General features: G+C 38.6%; 1 protein-coding gene across 1 annotated transcript in view; it reads left to right on the top strand.

Annotated features, from left to right (window-relative positions):
- Window positions 1-19618, top strand: part of FBXL17 (F-box and leucine rich repeat protein 17) — a 996531-nt gene extending 976913 nt beyond the window's left edge. Inside the window, exon 9 of the mRNA XM_069752543.1 lies at window positions 18687-19618. Coding sequence (XP_069608644.1) covers window positions 18687-18824 — 138 coding nt within the window. The 3' untranslated portion in view covers window positions 18825-19618. The remainder of the gene's footprint in view (window positions 1-18686) is intronic.
- The last annotated feature ends 511 nt before the right edge of the window (window positions 19619-20129 follow it).

The following is a 20129-nucleotide window of genomic DNA, read 5'->3' as shown; positions in this document are numbered from 1 at the left end:
CTTTGATTATAGGTCCTTATAGGGCTTGTAAGGGCTAGCCATCGAGGAGTGGGGGCGCCTACCGCAGTAAAGTAGGGTGCCAACCTCCACTGTCAGGCAGGGTTTATTGTAGCTCGGTCTAGGGTCTACTAGGTACATTTAATACTGTTTTATATGTATTGTGGATAAATATAGTCTTTTTAATCATATTATTAAAAGTTATTTTTAGGGATCTCTGTTTTTCTAAGTTGGTGTATAATCTTACACCACCTAACCTGCAAACCCAGCGAACCATGACACCAGCGACATGAGGTCTGCCATTGTCCTGAATTAGGAGGAACCCAGAGCCAACTGCACCAGCATATGATCTCACAAGGTGTCTGAGGATCTCATCTCGGTAACTAATGGCAGTCAGGCTACCTCTGGCAAGCACATGGAGGGCTGTGTGACCCTCCAAAGAAATGCCACCCCACACAGTTACTGACCCACTGCCAATCCGGTCATGACTCTGTCACTTCTGTCACATGTGCTCAGTGTGAACCTGCTTTCATCTGTGAAGAGCACAGGGCATCAGTGGCGAATTTGCCAATCCTGGTGTTCTGTGGCAAATGTCAAGCGTCCTGCACGGTGTTGGGCTGTGAGCATATATCCTACCTGTGGACGTCGGTCACTCAGACCATCCTCATGGAGTCGGTTTCTAACCGTTTGTTCAGACACATACACATTTGTGGCCTGCTGGAGGTGATTTTGCAGGGCTCTGGCAGTGCTCCTCCTGTTCCTCTGTGCGCAAAGGCTGAGGTAGCGGCCATGCTGCTGGGTTGTTGCCCTCCTATGGCCCCCTTCACGTCTCCTGGTGTACTGGCCTGTCTCCTGGTAGCGCCTCTAGATGCTACGCTGACAGACACAGCAACCCTTCTTGCCACAGCTCGCATTGATGTGCCATCATGGATGAGCTGCACTACCTGAACCACTTGTGTGGGTTGTAGAGTCCGTCTCATGCTGCCACGAGTGTGAAAGCACAACCAACATTCAAAAGTGACCAAAACGTCAGCCATAAAGCATTGGTACTGAGATGTGGTCTGTGGTTCGCACCTGCAGAATCACTCCTTTATTGTGTGTCTTGATAATTGCCAATAATTTCCATCTGTTGTCTATTCCGTTTGCACAACAGCATGTGAAATTGATTGTCAAACAGTGTTGCTTCCTAAGTGGACAGTTTGATTTCACAGAAATTTGATTTACTTGGAGTTATGTCCTGTTGTTTAAGTGTTCCTTTTATTTTTTGAGTAGTGTAGTTTTCTCCTACTTGTTTATAAAACTTCTTTTAAAAATTGAAACAACATATTAAAGAAGTCGTCACTTGTAGTTAACCATCTGGGTAAATATATGTTGAGTTCTGAAGAATTGCCATAGACAATCTGGTCTCATAGAGTCCAGCACACTTTGTCCATCTTTATCTTGCATTATCAGCTGCAGCCTCAAACAAGACTTTCCAACTGATCATAAAAACCCACTGCTAGAGCCAGAACCTTACAAGTTTTATTCATCCATCCTATAAGTGGTCATCAATAGAATTGCTAACCATGAAAAATTCTTCATACAACTTTAATGCGTCTCTATCAGTGTTGTTCTGTCTGCTTAATGCTGGCAAGTATTAGTGCAGCGAATACAAATGCTCGACAGAAAAAACAATTAGGATGGCAAATTAGCCAAACAGCATCAACATGCCATCTGCGAGATGTATGAGTGTAATTAAAGAACGACAAATATTACCGTAAAAACACAAGATATCTCTACTTTTCGCTAAGATAATCTTCTCACTGCTGCGTAATTTGTATAATAATTCTTTGACGGTTTCACTTGCATATTTCAGCTTTATTAAGGTTCTTTTTTCCATTGGGTAATAAGCTTCCATAAACTGGTATTAAGAAGAGAAGGAATGTGCACGCCGCACTTTAGTGACAGTTAAAGCAGAGGCCTACAAGGGTAATTGGCTCTGTCTAAACATGGTGTAATTTGTTTGTGCCTACACATTTATCTACGATTTTAACGATTTCTTTTTTGCTCATCATTCTTGTGATGAATAATTGAGTACATAATCATATTTAAAGTATTTCTCAGGTAGACTTTGTTTGCCACCGTAGCCAATTACGGAACACAGGCTTTGCAGAACCACGAGTGCAACTATTGTACTGTACAAATTGAATATTTTGCAATCAACGGACATACAAAATAAAAAAAGCAAAAATGAGGCTTATCTCACAACAGAAGTTTTCCTTTTTTATTATTCTTAGACCTTAATTTTTATGAACAAACATAATTTTTATGAGGAAAAACTCGAGCATAAAAGGAAAAAATAAATTGGAGGAGTGAAAGTTCATAAGAGAAAAATAAGCGAATGTGGAGTCCAAAAACTAGAAGCACAAAGTACCATCTCTCATCAAGATGTTTTCAGAGTATACATATCTGACTGCTACAAAGCTATAAAATATAGTGTTCATGTGCACCGAAGGAAACATACATAAATCTTTATTGGACATAACATAATGAAATTATATAAAACTGGGCTACAGAGGGTAATGAATATTACATCAACAGGGAAAAGTGGATGAATGCAAAAAATGAATCCTACAAAATAATGATGATAGTGTAATGCTAAAAGTAGTAATATACAGGATTGATGTGGACATATATAGGTGAATCATGTATCAATATTATAACTATGCACTGCATATTAGAAGATACAGAATAGATTGTTACCTATATATGAATAATATATGACGATATATGACAAATTAGTAAAGTGCATGTGCTATAAATACATAGACGGATAAGTAAATTGCATGTGCGATACAGGTCACTTAATAATATCCAAAGAAATGAAGGCATAAATTACACCAATATAAGTAGAAAATGTAAAGTGCATGTGCTGTGTAATATGAAAAAATACTTCTTAACAGTGCTGATAATAATTAACATTTCTCCATACAGGTAGTACTAAGTCCATGCCGAAAAATAGCTCATTAGTCCCTGTGATGGTGTTATCCCCAACACATGTTTTGTCTGCTTTCTTCTGGGAATGGAGGCATTTTGGGATATAAAAGTGGAGAGGTGAATGAATATGTAAAGTTCAGAAATCACAGAGTACCATCTGTCCTAAATATGTTTTCTGAGTATACATATTTTACTACAACCCATTAACAAGATGAAGAGAGTGCATTCCTTACTGGTGGCTTTTATTTTTTTGAGCATACTGTAACAATATTAAGCTTAATTCAACTTCTCTGTCACATTCAGTTGAGTAGGGCTGCGCTGAAGTTCCAGGCACAACTACACAACTATACCTACAAAGATAAATATAAATTGCAAAGTCTCCTTTATTAACATAATTGGTGGGGTCCAGTGGGTTAGACCTCCCCCAGTCACACATTAATGGTTTATATATTATATAATATCTAAATGTGTTTCCCTTAGTCAGTTTAGCTGTTGACTACATCACAAAATGTTGTTTTTTTAAAAGATTTTATTAAAAATACAAAAAAGCAGAACAGTTTCTGCATGTGGAATAGTGCAGGTGAAAGCTGGGTGCTCTGCTATCGGAGACAACAGAGTACAGAGTAGATAAGGGAGGAAAAATGTATCCTAATGTTTTTTTCTGACCTTCGTGACAAGTAGTAAAACAAATAGTAATAATATGTAAAAAAAAATTAAAAAAATAAATGCAATGAGAATAAAACAAACTTCACTTTAATAGCATAAAAAAGAACATTCAACGAGCAAGCGCTAAGTAGTGCTTGCTAGTTAGAAAAGTTTTTTTTTTCCCCTCTACTTGTCACCGGGTTTTTGTTTCTTCATCTGAGAGCATTTTAATGTAGGAAAAAAGACCCTGATTCCAGAGATGTCACTTGGTTTACGGGGTGCAGCAGATGTGACCCAATTAGAACTTTTAGATATAGTAGGGCTGAGAAATGTAACCCCACCAACATCGGGCTCTGTATGTACATTGTCTATTGACAGTGAGCTGCTTATCACTGAAGGGGGTGTGGTCAGACCTCTTGGTAAGAGGGAGCTAGTCTGGGCAGTGATAACCTTCTGGTAATAAATAGTGATGAGCGAGTGTACTCATTGCTCGGGTTTTCCGGAGCACGCTCGGGTGACCTCCGAGTATTTGTTATTGCTGGGAGATATAGTTTTCATCACCTCAGTTGCATGATTTACGGCTTCCAGATACGCTGAATACATGTGAGGAATGCCTGTTTGTTAGGGCATTCCCACATGTATTCAGCTTATCTGGAAGCCATAAATCATGCAACTGAGGCGATGAAAACTATATCTCCGAGCAATAACAAATACTCGGAGGTCACCCGAGCGTGCTCCGGAAAACCCGAGCAACGAGTATACTCGCTGATCACTAGTGATAAACCATTCATTGTATGGAAACAACAGCACACAGCCTAAGAAGGTGAAATACCTGAAATTTGTGTCCCAGTCCCTACCTAATGCTGTCCTCAGATTGCATAGCAAAAAAACTGCTGACAGATTCCCTTTAAAGGCTAAATACTTGTTAAAACAATGAGGTATCATATCCTAAGCAAATGGCCATGGTGCGTTAATTGTTGCTGGTCTTTGCTGTTCACATAGTGCAAAGTTTACATGCTTAGTATTAGAACAGCCATGCTACGCAATTTTCTTATGGCGCCATGTCTTTATGCATTACTTGTGTGCTAGCTGTTCTGTTGGTTGCGGCCACTATACATCTTGATATGTTGAAGATTCTTTATTCCTAGAAATGTTTTATTTTCCAAGTTGTAGAAATAGTGATTTAAGTGCACAGCTCAGATTCTGCTTCTTTTTCAAGATTATTGTTTCCATATAATATACCAAGTATGGTATTTTTTTTTTTTTTATTAGATCTCAAATTTAGAATTTTAAGAAGCACTATTAACACTAACCATATAGTATAATATGATCCTCCTTTTTATTCAAGTGAAAGATAATAAATATGTTACAAACCACTCAATCATCCCACAACTATCAAATACAACATTAAACAAAAGAAGAACAGTTTCTCCCTGCCTGGGTATCTTTGACTAATTTGTTTTCTCTTTTGCTTATTCTATTAGCAATCAGCTGTTGCCCGTGTTGGGGTTTAATCATTACGATACTCTCTAGCCTTTCTTTTATAGCACGTTCACAGAAATGTATAAAAGATACATTGGCTCACTGTATTCCACTTCTAAGAAGCTTCAAGTCATTGTGGACTGAACACGCAAGCCTTGAATGATATAAAAACATATAGCAAAAAATAGATTTTGGATCGTTATTACTATGATACTCTTTATGACCAAACCTCCGTGGAATTTCTTTGATATGAGGTTGACATGAATTAGAATTTCACAAGCGTCTTGAGTCCTCCCAGAGAAGATCAGAGAGGATTCTGCGCTGGGTGAAGGGCTGCTCTGTTTGATTCCATTGATTACCCAACTGCCTTCAGGCTATGGGACATAGTAGAGGCAGAGAGTTATTGATCCAAATGATGAAACTAAAATGAATTCATTTCTCATCAAACTGCTATTGTTACAGCTTTTTTTTCCAGTTCCACATAGTAACCAGCATGGCGGAAGAACACATTTCTCATTGCCTGGAATAAAAGACAGTTTTGTTTTGCATGCTAAATGTAAAATGTCAATTTCCAAATAATATGTCTGTGCAATCCTAATCATTGTTATTACAAACAGTCTTTGAAAAGCCGTTAGGAGTACCATACAAAACTTTTAATTTTATCTTTTTTATGTGAAATCATTGTTTATTTTCTCAGCAATTAGAGACACTGGTTAATTAAACAGCATGCTTCCTCCCCTAGGCATGATATGTAACACACCCCAACCCATAAAAATCCTCAGCTAATAATCCTAAATTAATAAGAACTATTAAAATCGGGTTATATTTAGTGACACTTGACCTATGTACTGTTTTAGGTGTTACCTGTATTTTATGTTTTGTTATTGTAACAAGAGTTCGCAATATAATAATTAGTGGTTCTATTTGTAATTGAGAGCATTGAACTTTATTTGACATTTGTAGATGATTTCGGGAGCCTAATTCAGAATACGTTCGGAGGGTTTAATTAATGGAAATTTGGATTAACTTGTCATGGAATAATAATGAGAATAGAGAATGAAGATTTGACGGATTTCTGAAACTAACCGTAACCAGCCTTACAATATATTGCTTGCACCATCTGGACCAGGATAGATGTCAGAAGTCATATTGTTCATACGAATATTGTAAGGTGTTGGCTTTCCTTCCTTTCCTGTTAGTGCAACTTCCATCACAAGTTGACCATCACTGTTCTTTATATAATGGCTGCTGACAGTAGAGGTGTGACCTAACCAGTCCATCAGTGTCTTCCAATAGAAAAGCAGCTGTCTAATGTAAAATGTTTTACATTTGCAGGAGGCTGATGGATTGGAATGGTCACATGTTCCTCTATCCACAGTTTGATAAGGATTGGAATGGTCACATGCTCCTCTATCCACAGTTTGATAAGGATTGGAATGATCACATGCTCCTCTATCCACAGTTTGATAAGGATTGGAATGGTCACATGCTCCTCTATCCACAGTTTGATAAGGATTGGAATGATCACATGCTGCTCTATCCACAGTTTGATAAGGATTGGAATGGTCACATGTTCCTTTATCCACAGTTTAAGGATTGGAATGGTCACATGCTCCTCTACCCAGAGTTTGATAAAGCTCATTTGGTGAGGTGGATTCAAATTGCTGAAGGTCAGGGTGAACACACAGACGAAGGGCTATGGCACAGCAGGCTGGATTTGCCCGATGGCGCATAAAACAGAACGAATCTGCACACCATGCTGACATGTGTAGCAGAACACATCGGAAGACACAGCCAGGCGGAATAGTCAAGCACAGGAATTGAGGATGTAATCAGTCCAGGAATAACAGTAGTAATACGATATATTCCACAGGAGATTTTTGTAATGCTTACAGCAGATGAAGTGTAAATAGCACTGGCAACAGAGATAATAAGGTAAACTTGTTTGTGGAGAAGATACATGCTCATGCAGGATCTTTTAAAGAGTGAGCAAGTCCAGCCAACAGTTCGCTATCCTTACAACAGACAAAGGCTTAATTCACAGGTCTGAGACAGACATTTGCAGAGAAGATAGCCAGTTGGAAGAACTGATGAGGCTACTTTAAAAGCACAGGACAACTGAACCTCTACATAAATGAGTACACCCCTTTTGAACAGTAAGATTTTAATCACTGAACACGAGGATAATTTCCCAAATTTTGACCAAGATTGAGTTTCATACAACATTTTTTTAAACCCATAACAAGAAAGTAAGGTTAATATAACTTTCAACACAAAATCTTCATTTTTACATCAACTAATTTGAGTAAAGCTGAATACACCCTACATCAGAAACAACTGCACCTAGTATTTTGTATGACCTCCATGATTTTCAGGGCCAAACCCTCTCCTCAAGGCATGGAATGAACAGGATGGCAAAATATTGCAACATTTTTTTTCCCATTCTTCAAGAAGGCCCTCTTTTAGAGCCTGAATGCTGGATGCAGAGTGCTGCTCAACTTTTCGGAATTCCCCATAGGAGTTCCATTGAGTTCAGGTCCGTGGACAGAAATGCAACAGTGACTTTAAAGAAGTACCCCCATCAAAGTTTTTATCCTCTTAGAATATTGCAGTCATCATATTATATGGCACTGTGTACTTACAATTGCTTTCTCTGCTCTATGTAGAAACAGGAAGTGTCTTTCCCTGCACAAATCATTCCGCTCTTCAATTCCTGACCAAGCTGCTCCCTCCTCCCCTTGCCAGGGACTTTTGCAGTGACTTATGACTCATGGAGGCAAAATTGACTTCATGTTTCTACATAGAGCTTTGAAGCATTTAGATAGTCAATTTTGAATTATGTCATGTCATAGACTTAATGGAAAAGAGAAGAATGAACTGGGAAGAACAAAATGAGCAATTGTTAGTACACAGTGCTATATAACATGATGATTGCAATATATTAAGAGGATAAAAACTTTGATGCGAGTGATTCTTTAAATATGTGTGTGGATATTTTTCATATTGGCAAAGTGCATGTCTACCAGGGGCACGGAGTGATGTTAGCATCTTCTCTTTCAATATACAGCAGTACATTTGCGAATTCGTGGTACCATTGATGAAAAGAAACTTGAAGACACCAGCAGTACTTATGCATCCCTACATAAGTACACTGCCACCACCTTGTTTTACTGTAGGCACTATGCATCTTTCTTTCTACTCCTCACCTTTGTGACACCTTACATTTTTGAAGCCATCAGTTCCTTGAACTTTTATCTTGGTCTCATCACTCCACAGTATAGAGTCCCAGTAGTCTTTATATTTTTAGCATGGGCCCTGGCAAATTGTAGGCTGTCCTTTTTGTGCATGGGAATTAGGTGAGACTTTCTTCGTGGACAACACCCATGCATGCCAATCCTCTGCATTGTACTTTCTCTCAATATTGTGTTGTGGGAAGCACTTCTCCTTTGGTTGGCTTTCTACTTCTTGGAAAAACTGGAATTAACTTGCATGTCATTTTCTTCATACCTTCTCATCAGAAGACACTTCTGATCAGGTGTTAATTTCTGTGGTCGACCTGTACGTCTCTGTGAAATGGTTGTAGTTACATCTTTGTTAAATTATTGTATTCCTTATCACAGATAAGTAAAGCTTTTCTGATCTTCTTGTCACCTTTCTTGTGTAAAGAATTTATTTCTTAGGCCTTATGACATTTCTCTTCCATGTAGTGCCATTGCTGACAGCATAAAATGTAAAGGGATTTTCCTTAACCCCTTCAATACCGACGACATATTAATCTGCTGTGTTCCTGCCTTTGATACGGACTCCCATGCTGAGGCTAAATCTTTCCCCGCACTTAATAGCTGATGGGTTGTTATGACAGTCAGGGGTCTGCTAAAGACCACGGGGAATTTTTTTCCCATTTCCACATACGCCTATATGGATCAAAAAATTTAAAAAAATTATAGCTCTTGGAAGATGGGGAGGAAAAAACGAAAATCACCAGGGGTGACGGGATTAAGTGCCCCTTTTATAGTTAACGATCTGCTGGAAACCGTTAAAACCCCTTCACGACATGCGCCATACTAGTATGGCGCATGTCGTGTCTCCCCCTTTGATGTGGGCTCCGGTGCTGAGCCCACATCAAAGTCGCGACATGTCAGCTGTTTTGCACAGCTGACATGTGCGCGCAATAGTGGCAGGTGGAATCGCGATCCACCCGCCGCTATTAACTAGTTAAATGCCTTTGTCAAACGCTGACAGCGGTATTTAACTACCGCTTCTGGCCATCGGGCTGAAAATGCGCGCATCGCATGTGATCGGGGGTCAGCGATGCTTCGGCATAAAAACCAGAGGTCTCCTTGAGACCTCTATGGTTGTTGATGCCGGCTTGCTGTGAGCGCCACCCTGTAGTTGGCGCTCATAGCAAGCATGTAATTCAGATGCATAGGAGTGATCTGATGATCACTCCTATGTTGCTGAGCCGATCCAGTTGTGCCACCTTCTAGCCTCCCATGGAGGCTATTGAATCATGGCAAAAAAATATGAAAAAATAAAAAAAAAATATAAAAGTTTAAATCACCCCCCCCCTTTCGCCCCATTCAAAATAAAACAATAAAAAAATCAAACATACACATATTTGGTATTGCCGCTTTAAGAATCACCCGATCTATCAATTAAAAAAAGGATTAACCTGATTGCTAAATGGCGTAGGGAGAAAAAAAATTAAAAATGCCAGAATGGTTTTTTTTGGTTGTCGCGACATTGCATTAAAATGCAATAACGGGTGATCAAAACAACGTATCTGCACAAAAGTGGTATCATTAAAAAGGTGAGCCCGGCACACAAAAAATAAGCTTTCACCTGAGCCGAGATCCTGAAAAATGGAAACGCTACGGGTATCGGAAAATGGCGCCATTTTTTTTTTTTAGCAAAGTGTGGAATTTTTCTTTATCACCTAGATAGAAAATAACCTAGACATGTTTGGTGTATGAACTCATAATGACGTGGATAATCCCAATGGCAGGTCAGATTTAGCATTTAGTGAACCTAGCAAAAAAGCCAAACAAAAAACAAGTGTGGGACTGCACTTTTTTTGCAATTTCACCACACTTGGAATTTTTTTCCCATTTTCTAGTACAAGACATGGTAAAACCAATGGTGTCGTTCAAAAGTACAACTTGTCCCGCAAAAAAATAAGCCCTCACATGGCCATATTGAGCAAAAACCGGAAAAACGAAAAATGGCTGCGTCTTGAAGGGGTTAATAAGTAATTAGACTTATCTGTTGAGTTCTTGTTAGTTAGATTTAGAAACTTTAGCTTTGCGCCTAAGACTTTCATTGGGGTGTACTCATTTTTCCAACATGGTCTTGAATGCACTTGTCAAGAAAACTACTTTTTTGGTTGAGCAAATCAACAAAACTTGTTTGCAATTAACGGCACACATTTGTGGGCGTCTTTTGTAGTATGGTATCCCAGAGACATTGTTGATTCTGAAAAGCAACAAAAAATGTTTTCTGACAAATCTGTTGAGGTATATTTATTTATTCTTATCAATGTAACAGAGGGTCACCCTTGAGTGATGACAATACTGGAGTTCACTGGGCAATCTGTGAAACCCAGTGTGGACCACAGCAAAGGAAGGCGACCATAGGGAGACAGAGCAGGAGCCAGTGCTGAAGCCAGGACAGGTGCATTACACAGCTATTTAATGAATAGAAGGGCTGGTTAGTTTGTGAGGAAAGCTGAACTAACAAGAGAAAGTGTCAAACCACTTTAAAGCTTATGGAGACCTTCAACTTAGTGGTTAGCTAATGTTGAAAAAAGAAAAAAAGTTGTTTTAATTTCAGTCTTCAATCATCAACCATTCATTAATATTAAACGTGCTGATAATAATAATAACCTGTTATTAATTTCAGACGTTTCTCATGTGAGTATCTCTCTCCCAGTAATATCCTGAATATGAGGTCTTAGTGTCCAAGGTGCTGTTGTTTGAAATAGCTTTCGTGTATCAGAACAGACTTATTCTTGGAGTGATTTTGATTTTTACAGCTGATGAAGGATATTGTCCTTTCTTTAATATCTACAGCCTGAGTGAGCTGTCCTCCCTTATAACTTAAATGCTTTCCCAACTCTCCTCTGTGGTGTGCTATGTACAACTACCTCCCCCCTTCCTGCTTATGTTTCTAACAATTCAAAGAGTGAACAAAAGCATATAACGACTAAGTCCGACATACTGTCGAAATACGTCAGTCAACATTATGCTACTGTCTCCTGCTTGATATGTATATGGAATTTTATTGAAGATTAAATAAAGGATTCAAAAGAAAATCTACCAGTTCGTTCTTCGCTCTTTGAATGATTTACTTGCAGAATCGGACAAGTTGCTGTGTATTTCAACTTCATATGGTGAGCAAATATGTCCGACTGGGGAATGGTGACCATACATGTGCTTTGACACTTCTATTTCTAATACTGAGAGAAGGCAAGAAGTGAGTAGGGAGATCTGGTGTAGATAGGAACAGCTGTTCTAGCTGTCAGGTAGTAGCCTGGCCAGCCATTCAAAGGAGTTACAACAACACTGTTTAAACTTCGATCATAAATCCACAAATGCCAGCACAAAGTTCCAAATAAAATGAGAATCTTATATTTTTTCCCACCACATAAAAAAACTGTGACATAGTCAACTTGAGGAAAAATAATCGTCCCTATTATATTTTTTCTCCATGCTGATTGTCATTGTTTTTAATGTGTTGTTGAAGAAACAAGCGATCCAAATTTTTTTCACCGCATTGTGAAAGTGGTCGTGTGCTAGCTATGATCAGTTGACGATTTTTGTTCTTTTTGTGTTTATGGTTATATACTGTTTAAAAGTTGCTTTATTTTCAATTAAGGAAGCTATAAAGCGATTAAAAAAAAGCATGAAAGTTTCCATAGCCTTCACAGTTTCTAACAAACTATTTGAAAAGTGGACGACTGTACAGTGAGCTTGTGAAAACCCTTTGAAAATGTATAATTTCTAAACAGGAGGTCTAAGGGGTGATCTCTTTGTGGAGAGCACCAGGTTGGCCTCAGGGGACTTCTAGGCCATACAATACCCTCATGGAAAATTGAATATGCAAATAACCTCTTCACAGAGGGATCTCTAGTGCCATCTATTGGATGTAGAAATCCAAATTTCATTATTGACTCTTCAAAGGCCTTCCAACATGACTTAGGATAAGAAGTCAAACCAGAGACTCTATTTGCAGAAACGTGTTGTTTGAGAATCCAGCAGGGCACCATATAGATAGACTAGATGAGTCCTATCCAGTCCCTGGTCAGAGTCTGTTCCAGATGATTGACAGGTCTAACTATATGTACACACATGGAAGAGACCTTTCAGTCAAGTAGAGTGGGGAGAATCCTGGGACCACATCAGACTAATCTAGTCTCCCTGTGGTCCCTGGACAGATTTTCAAACAATGTTTTCTCTGAAATGTTGGAGTATTTCAGAGAAGAGCGTACCCATTGTTTGGGCAGCATGAATCAACAGTTTCCCTTCAGGCTCTGAGCGGATGGCATTTTATTATTCTCTCCTCTATATCCATATACTGAGTTTCATACTACCATGCAGGAAATCAGATCCTCTGGGTAATTCCTTTTGTGCACCAAGCTGTCCTCTGCTCTTCTGTCATTGTGATCTGGACCCATAACTTTGCTGCAGATTTCAGCCTATAGCACAATCATTTAACACGCAAAGATTGTGGGAAAATTAACTATTTTACTTGGAACATAAAACAACCATGATGTGCATAATCATAATATGGGGGATTACAGGAAGAAACTGGACACAAACAAACCTAAAAGGTCACACAATACAGTCTAGAACACCGCACCATCTGCTGTCTTTTAATGATAATCCCTCCAGATCGTAACCATGCAGTGTTGTATATTCTAACAATTGGCATGGAAAAACCACCTCATCACTTTTTTTGGCTTTTCTGAACGCCTTGAAAGATAAAGCTCACTGATGGCTAATAATTTATAAAACTGAATCACCAAAACATGAGGAGATGAATGAAAGCAGCACTCACCCGTGATCTTCAATGATAATATAGTCCTTTATTGACCGTGGCTCAACATTCCCAGCTAGGAACAAGGCAGGTTACAACATGAGGAGGGAGCCGTTGAAGCTCCTGGACCCGTTGAAGCGATTGTTCGCGAAACGGCCGTCGTCTGTCTCGTCTCTGCACTCTCCCTCACCGCTCCCTCCTCATGTTGTAACCTGCCTTGTTCCTAGCTGGGAATGTTGAGCCACGGTCAATAAAGGACTATATTATCATTGAAGATCACGGGTGAGTGCTGCTTTCATTCATCTCCTCATGTTTTGGTGATTCAGCTGCGTCTTGTGCATGCACCGCCCCGTCTTCAGAAGAAGCTTACCTCGTCTGGTCTCTAAGGAGAATTTGTGGAGGTCTGAATGTGAGAAAGCTCGTTCAGTGCCGATCGACTGACCTCTTGTGACTGTGTATAATTTATAAAACTATTTATTGGTGATATTACACTTCAAGACATTTGTAAAATGCCTTAATGCAAAGGACTAGTCCATTAAATATAGAAGTGAGGTGGACGACAAGCAGATGTGCATCTGAGCCTCTATTGAAGGTTAAAGTAAAAAAATTGCTAAAAGTATCCTGGTGAATAAAATGCATAGCATATCACAGTTCATAATTGAAAACCTATAGTGGTTCTATTAATAGTTTTCTGCTCCACATCTTATGCATTTGCAAGTACAATTATATTCCTACACGTTGCAAAGGGTGATGATGCTAACGTGCTGATTTTACACCTCTACACAGAACTTAAGGCAACCGCAGATGGCACCTTTACAGAGCATTTGCCACAGATCACTTGTATCTCGTTTGTCTTTAGAATGTTGGCATATACTGTCTATTTTACTTTTATTTATTTTGACTTTTGATTTAATCTTGCCCACTTGTTAAAATATGTTCAGATCCTGTCCATTCTCCGAAGGCTAAATTGTAGCAATTTTCTTAACCTTCCTCTAGTGTTAGCTTTCTGTTACTCTTTCTTATGTTTACAGGTCGGTTTTGACCCGTGTCTTAAATCACCCCTAGGATACCCTAAAAACAGTTATTTATGATCCAATTTGTTTCTTACCTCTTAGTTACCTTGTTAGGATTTCTCATCCATGGAAGGATTGATTTTAATATTTTTGTTGTGGCCCCTGGGCCTTTTATTTGAGAGCATACCCTTCATTTTCAATGTAAAAATATTGTCAAATGAACCTTAAGAGAATAATATAAACTATACTCTGCAAAGTACCAACTCTAAAGGTACCGTCACACATAGCGACGCTGCAGCGATACCGACAACGATCCGGATCGCTGCAGCGTCGCTGGAGAGCTGTCACACAGACAGCTCTCCAGCGACCAACGATCCCGAGGTCCCCGGTAACCAGGGTAAACATCGGGTAACTAAGCGCAGGGCCGCGCTTAGTAACCCGATGTTTACCCTGGTTACCATCCTAAAAAGTAAAAAAACAAACGCTACATACTTACCTTCCGCTGTCTGTCCTCGGCGCTCTGCTTCTCTGGTCTGGCTGTGAGCGCCGGGCAGCCGGAAAGCAGAGCGGTGACGTCACCGCTCTGCTTTCCGGCTGACCGACGCTCACAGCCAGAGCAGGAGGAGTGCAGAGCACAGCGCTGGAGGACAGAGAGCGGTAGGTAAGTATGTAGTGTTTGTTTTTTTACTTTTAGGATGGTAACCAGGGTAAACATCGGGTTACTAAGCGCGGCCCTGCGCTTAGTTACCCGATGTTTACCCTGGTTACCAGCAAAGACATCGCTGAATCGGTGTCACACACGCCGATTCAGTGATGTCTACGGGGAGTCCAGCGACGAAATAAAGTTCTGGACTTTCTTCCCCGACCAGCGATCTCCCAGCAGGGGCCTGATCGCTGCTGCCTGTCACACTGGACGATATCGCTAGCGAGGACGCTGCAACGTCACGGATCGCTAGCGATATCGTCTAGTGTGACAGTACCTTTAGCTGATTTGGCAATACATGCCTGGACATATCCCTAACTCAAGTTGTTGGAGGTAGAGCTGGCTGTGGGCTGTTGGTTTATATTGTGTTTGAGTTCAGTTTTGGGACTTATTATTGTTTTTTACTCTTATGTTAGACCTGGGTCGAAATTGACCGCAACACAAATGTTATAATTTTAATACGAGCATTTTACAATTTAGTAAAATAGTTTTTTTTATTGTATTTTGTTTAACAATAAGTTCCTGAAAAAGTCAAAAGGTCTTGATGCAATAAACAAATATATGTAGAATTTGTATGCATTTAAAACCTAAAATGGGTCGGTCACGACCCTAACACTAGAGGAAGGTTGAAATCCTCAAATGAATATATATTCTAATAGTTGCAATTGGACGGATGATGTCTAAGAATTGTTGCCATCCACTTCAAATATGTTCCATGAAAAATAAAAAAAAGTTAAATATCCAAAGTGCTCAAGTTTTAGCTTAACCCCAGACCTCTGTGCTGTATCACTTTGTATATCAGCCAACAACTTGAAAATGTCATGATGAAAGCGAGTGCGTACACAAGCTGAGATTCATTGCGCATTGATCCCCTGCATCACACCAGGATTGTGCAATGGCAGTAATTGAAGTAATCATCTCTGTTGGATGCTGGGTCTTTATGTTTAAGCTAAACAATAATTGGAAAGCATTTCTTTAAAAGTGCATATGTTTGTAAGCATTTCTATAAACTGCCATGCTGCAAAGAATAAAATAATATATATGATCTACATATTCTGATATCCAGCAGGGATCTGCATCACGCTCTTAAATACGTTGCCTTTTTAAAGCACTAATTGTTTTTATAGATGTCTGTTATGTCTGGTAATAGCAATATTGCACTATATACAGTAGAATACTTAGGAAACACACTGACACATGGATCTATTAATACATTAGTCAGTGCCATAGTGTGACCTTTAGCTCATTCATGGACAAGTGGATGGCTTTTGTGGGACACAAAAAATGCAGAGATTAATATCCATTTTTGTTTCTAGCCACTAATGTAAGACATGTTTTATACAAGTAAAATGTTTATGAACAAAATAACATAGCATAAAGGAAGCTAGCTGAAGGTATTTATATGTCATGATTTTATGTGGTTTTCATAAGCACTTTTATGCATGGATCTAAAAATTTGTCTTAAATATATAATTCTTGTCTATTGTCTGCTTAAATGCTTCCCATTTTATTTTTTTTTTAAATTCGGTATAGTCAAATACTAGGCAGCATGTAAGCGAAGTAAATGTAACGATTAATTATTATTTAATTCTAGATACTTAGTAGAGTAACATAAACTTAAATTTATACATAACATACAGTGAAGAGAAGATAATTATTTGATCCCTTGTTGATTTTGTAAGTTTGCCACTGACAAAGACATGAACAGTCTATAATTTTAATTGTAGGTTAATTTTAACATTGAGAGATAGAATATCAAAAATAAAATCCAGAAAATCTCATTGTATAAATTATATACATTTATTTGCATTTTGCAATGAGAAATAAGTATTTCATCCCTCTGGCAAACAAGACTTAATAGTTGGTGGCAAAACCCTTGTTGGCATGTACAGCAGTCAGACATTTTGTTGTAGTTGATGGATGAGGTTTGCGCACATTTCAGGAGGACTTTTGGTCCACTCCTCTTTGCAGATCATCTCTAAATCATTGAGATTTTGAGACTGTTGATTGGCAACTCGGAGCTTCAACTCCCTCCAAAAGTTTCCTGTGGGATTAAAGTCGGAGACTGGCTAGGCCACTCTATGACCTTAATGTGCTTCTTTTTGAGACACTCCTTTGTTGCCTTGGCTATATGTTTTGAGTCATTGTCTTGCTGGAAGATTTTATGGTACATGGCTCCATCCATTCTCCCATTGATGCGTTGAAGTAGTCCTGTGCCCTTAGTAGATAAACACCCCCAAAACATAATGATTCCACCTCCGTGCTTCACAGTGGGGACGGTGTTCTTTGGGTCATAGGCAGTATTTCTCTTCCTCCAAACGCGGCGAGTTGCGTTAATGCCAAAGAGATCAATTTTTGTCTCATCTGACCACAGCACCTTCTCCCAATCACTCACAGAATCATCCAGATGTTCAGTGGCAAACTTAGGATGGGCCTGCACCTGTGCCTTGAGCAGGGGGACCTTGTGGGCACTGCAGGATTTTTAACTTTTATGGTGTAATGTGTTGGCAATGGTTTTCCTGGTGACTCTGGTCCCAGCTGCTTTGAGATCATTAACAAGTTCCCCCATGTAATTTAGGCTGATCTCTCACCTTCCTCATGATCAAGGATACCCCATGGAGTGAGATTTTGCATGGTGCCCCCGATCGATGTCCATGTTAGTCTTGCCTATGTTGTAGAGTTTTACTGATTAATTGAGTCTGTGGACAGGAGTCTTTTATAAAGGTGAATATGTAAGACCGCTTTCTTTAATGCAGGTAATGAGTTGATTAGGAGCATCTAACTGGTCTGTAGGAGCCAGACCTCTTTATGGTTGGTAGGTGATCAAATACATTTCTCACTGCAAAATGCAAATAAATTTATATAATGTATACAAAGTGATTTTCTGGATTTTATTTTTGATATTCTATCCCTCAATGTTAAAGCTAACCTACCCTTAAAATTAAAGACTGTTCATATCTTTTGTTAGTGGGCAAACTTTTAAAATCAGCAAGGGATCAAATAATTATTTCCTTCCCTGTAAGTTTTTACAATTTTTTATTCCAAACTCTGATGTATGGTTAACTTTCCCATGTATAAACCCCTTCTATTCTCTTAACTAATTTACCACTTGGGTAATAAAAATAAGTCTGAAATGACCCCTTCCCAACATGGTGATTTTTAAGTTTTTGTTTCTTTCAGGAACCATTTTTTTATTGTTCAATCTACATCTTCAAGTGTGGGCTTGTGTTTTGCTGGATGAATTGTAGCTTTAAATTACCCCAATCATTTTGCCATTCAATATACTGGAAAATGGGGGGGAATGTAATGAAATTGTAAAAAAAAAAAAGTGAAATTCCTCAATTTTTCTTGTGGTCTTATTTTATGATATTTGCTGTATGGTAAAAATGACTTGTCACCATGATTCTCCAGGTCAGTCCAATTACCAAATTTGTATACTTTATATACATATATACTGTATATATATTGAAAAAAATTATTGGAAATAAAAAAAACTTGTCACCATTTTCTGAGACCTGTAACTTTTTCGTTTTTTGATCGACGGAAGGATCTTAAAGCCATTGGTATGACTCCATAGGTGTAGGCAGGTAACCTGTGGGGTACAGGTTTGGATGTTGTATGACAGCTCTGTACCAGTTTGTTTGTGTGAGCCCTCACATATGTTAATAGGAATTAGCTGCAGTGCTACAGTATGTGCACCCATTGGGATAAAGCAGTGCTGTTTTTAATAGCAGATCTATTTTTTGAATCATACAAACACTGTCTTATTTGTTTTACATTGTACCCATATTTTTTGAACTTTAAATTGTGTTTATATCTATCTCCAAAATCTGCAGGTAAATGAAGCTACAGTGGAGCAACTGGTCCAACAATATCCCCACATCACATTCAGTACTGTACTACAAGACTGCAAAAGAACTTTGGAACGGGCTTATCAGATGGGATGGACACCAAATGCATCATCCGTCTCATAATTCATTGGGAAACAAATAGTTTATTAAGCAGTTGCCATTGAAAATGCTGAAGATGGATATTTTATACCCAGAAACATCTACAATTCCTTTTATCTCAAGTAACCACCATAATTGAACCATGGCACTGCTTCTGGGTGGCTCGTGAACAGTGTTTTTGGAACCTTTCCATTGTGTGAGAAGTCTATTTTACAAGGTGTTTGGCTCACGAGATATTGGCTCTGTTTGGTTGCGGTTAGTACGGATCGCTATAATTTGTGTGAAAAGTGATTGTAACATGTTGAGATATTGTGTTATAAGAGCATGCCACTTCTAGTACTATCAAATTCTCAGTTTTCCATATTAGTTCTAGAGAAATGAACATTATGTATTATAAACTAGATCTGTGGGATTGTTTTTCTTTTATTTTTCATTTTCTGATGAGTATCTCTAATGACTTTATTGGAGATTTGAGCTTTACAATCTGCTGCTGAAAAGCCTTTTTTATACCTAATCCTTTTAGTTTATAAACCTTTGACTTTGCAATGGGTTTGACCTTGCTTTTATTTAGTTACTTTTCATTTGTATTTTCTCTATTATTTTTTCTCTTTTATTTGAGCATTGTGAAACAAAAAGGATTGGGTTGGAGTTTTACATTTTTATGTTATAGACATTATTATTATTAGGTTTTAAAGTGGATCTTTCATTATTTGCTCAATTAGTTTGTGGCTATGTACATCGGCTCTGACCATTAGTGCACTCTGACTTAAAGTGTATCTTAACGCTCTTGAATCCTAATACACATTATCTTGCGTTAATTGTTGTCCTTGTCTCCTTTTTGTGTGGACCAAATAGGCTGTTAGGGGCTCCCTCACTGTCCTGTGCTGAATTTTTATTCTTTAAATTTATTCTTTTATTATTTTATGTATGTTTTCATCAAGTCACAGACCCAAGAGTCAAGGTAACATGAGAAGATTGACTGAATTGGGGAAGATTCTTAAAACTGTCACAAAACAATTTTCCATTCACTTTTTTTTGTTGCCGGTTAGGAGAGGTCTTAATGCTATTTAGTTGCAGAAATTTAGGCTAAAAGTTGCTACATGTGAACTTACAGATATTGATGTAAAAACTGCTGACAATTCAAATAAAGATCTGTACCACAGAGCTGAATTTTCCGTTTTGGGATAGGCAACTCCTAGGAGGCTGTTTTGCCTAATTTTTTTTAATTGTTTTTTATTGAAGTTTGTGCAAATTATTATTGAATAACTCAATAAAAAAGAGCAAAGAATCCGCACCACTGCAGCAAAGGTTCACTGCGCCTTACACGCA

Source organism: Ranitomeya imitator, chromosome 1, assembly GCF_032444005.1.
Source record: "Ranitomeya imitator isolate aRanImi1 chromosome 1, aRanImi1.pri, whole genome shotgun sequence".
NCBI lineage: Eukaryota > Metazoa > Chordata > Amphibia > Anura > Dendrobatidae > Ranitomeya > Ranitomeya imitator.
The sequence above is the reverse complement of the archived record's forward strand: the minus strand, read 5'-3'. Positions and strand labels throughout refer to the sequence as shown.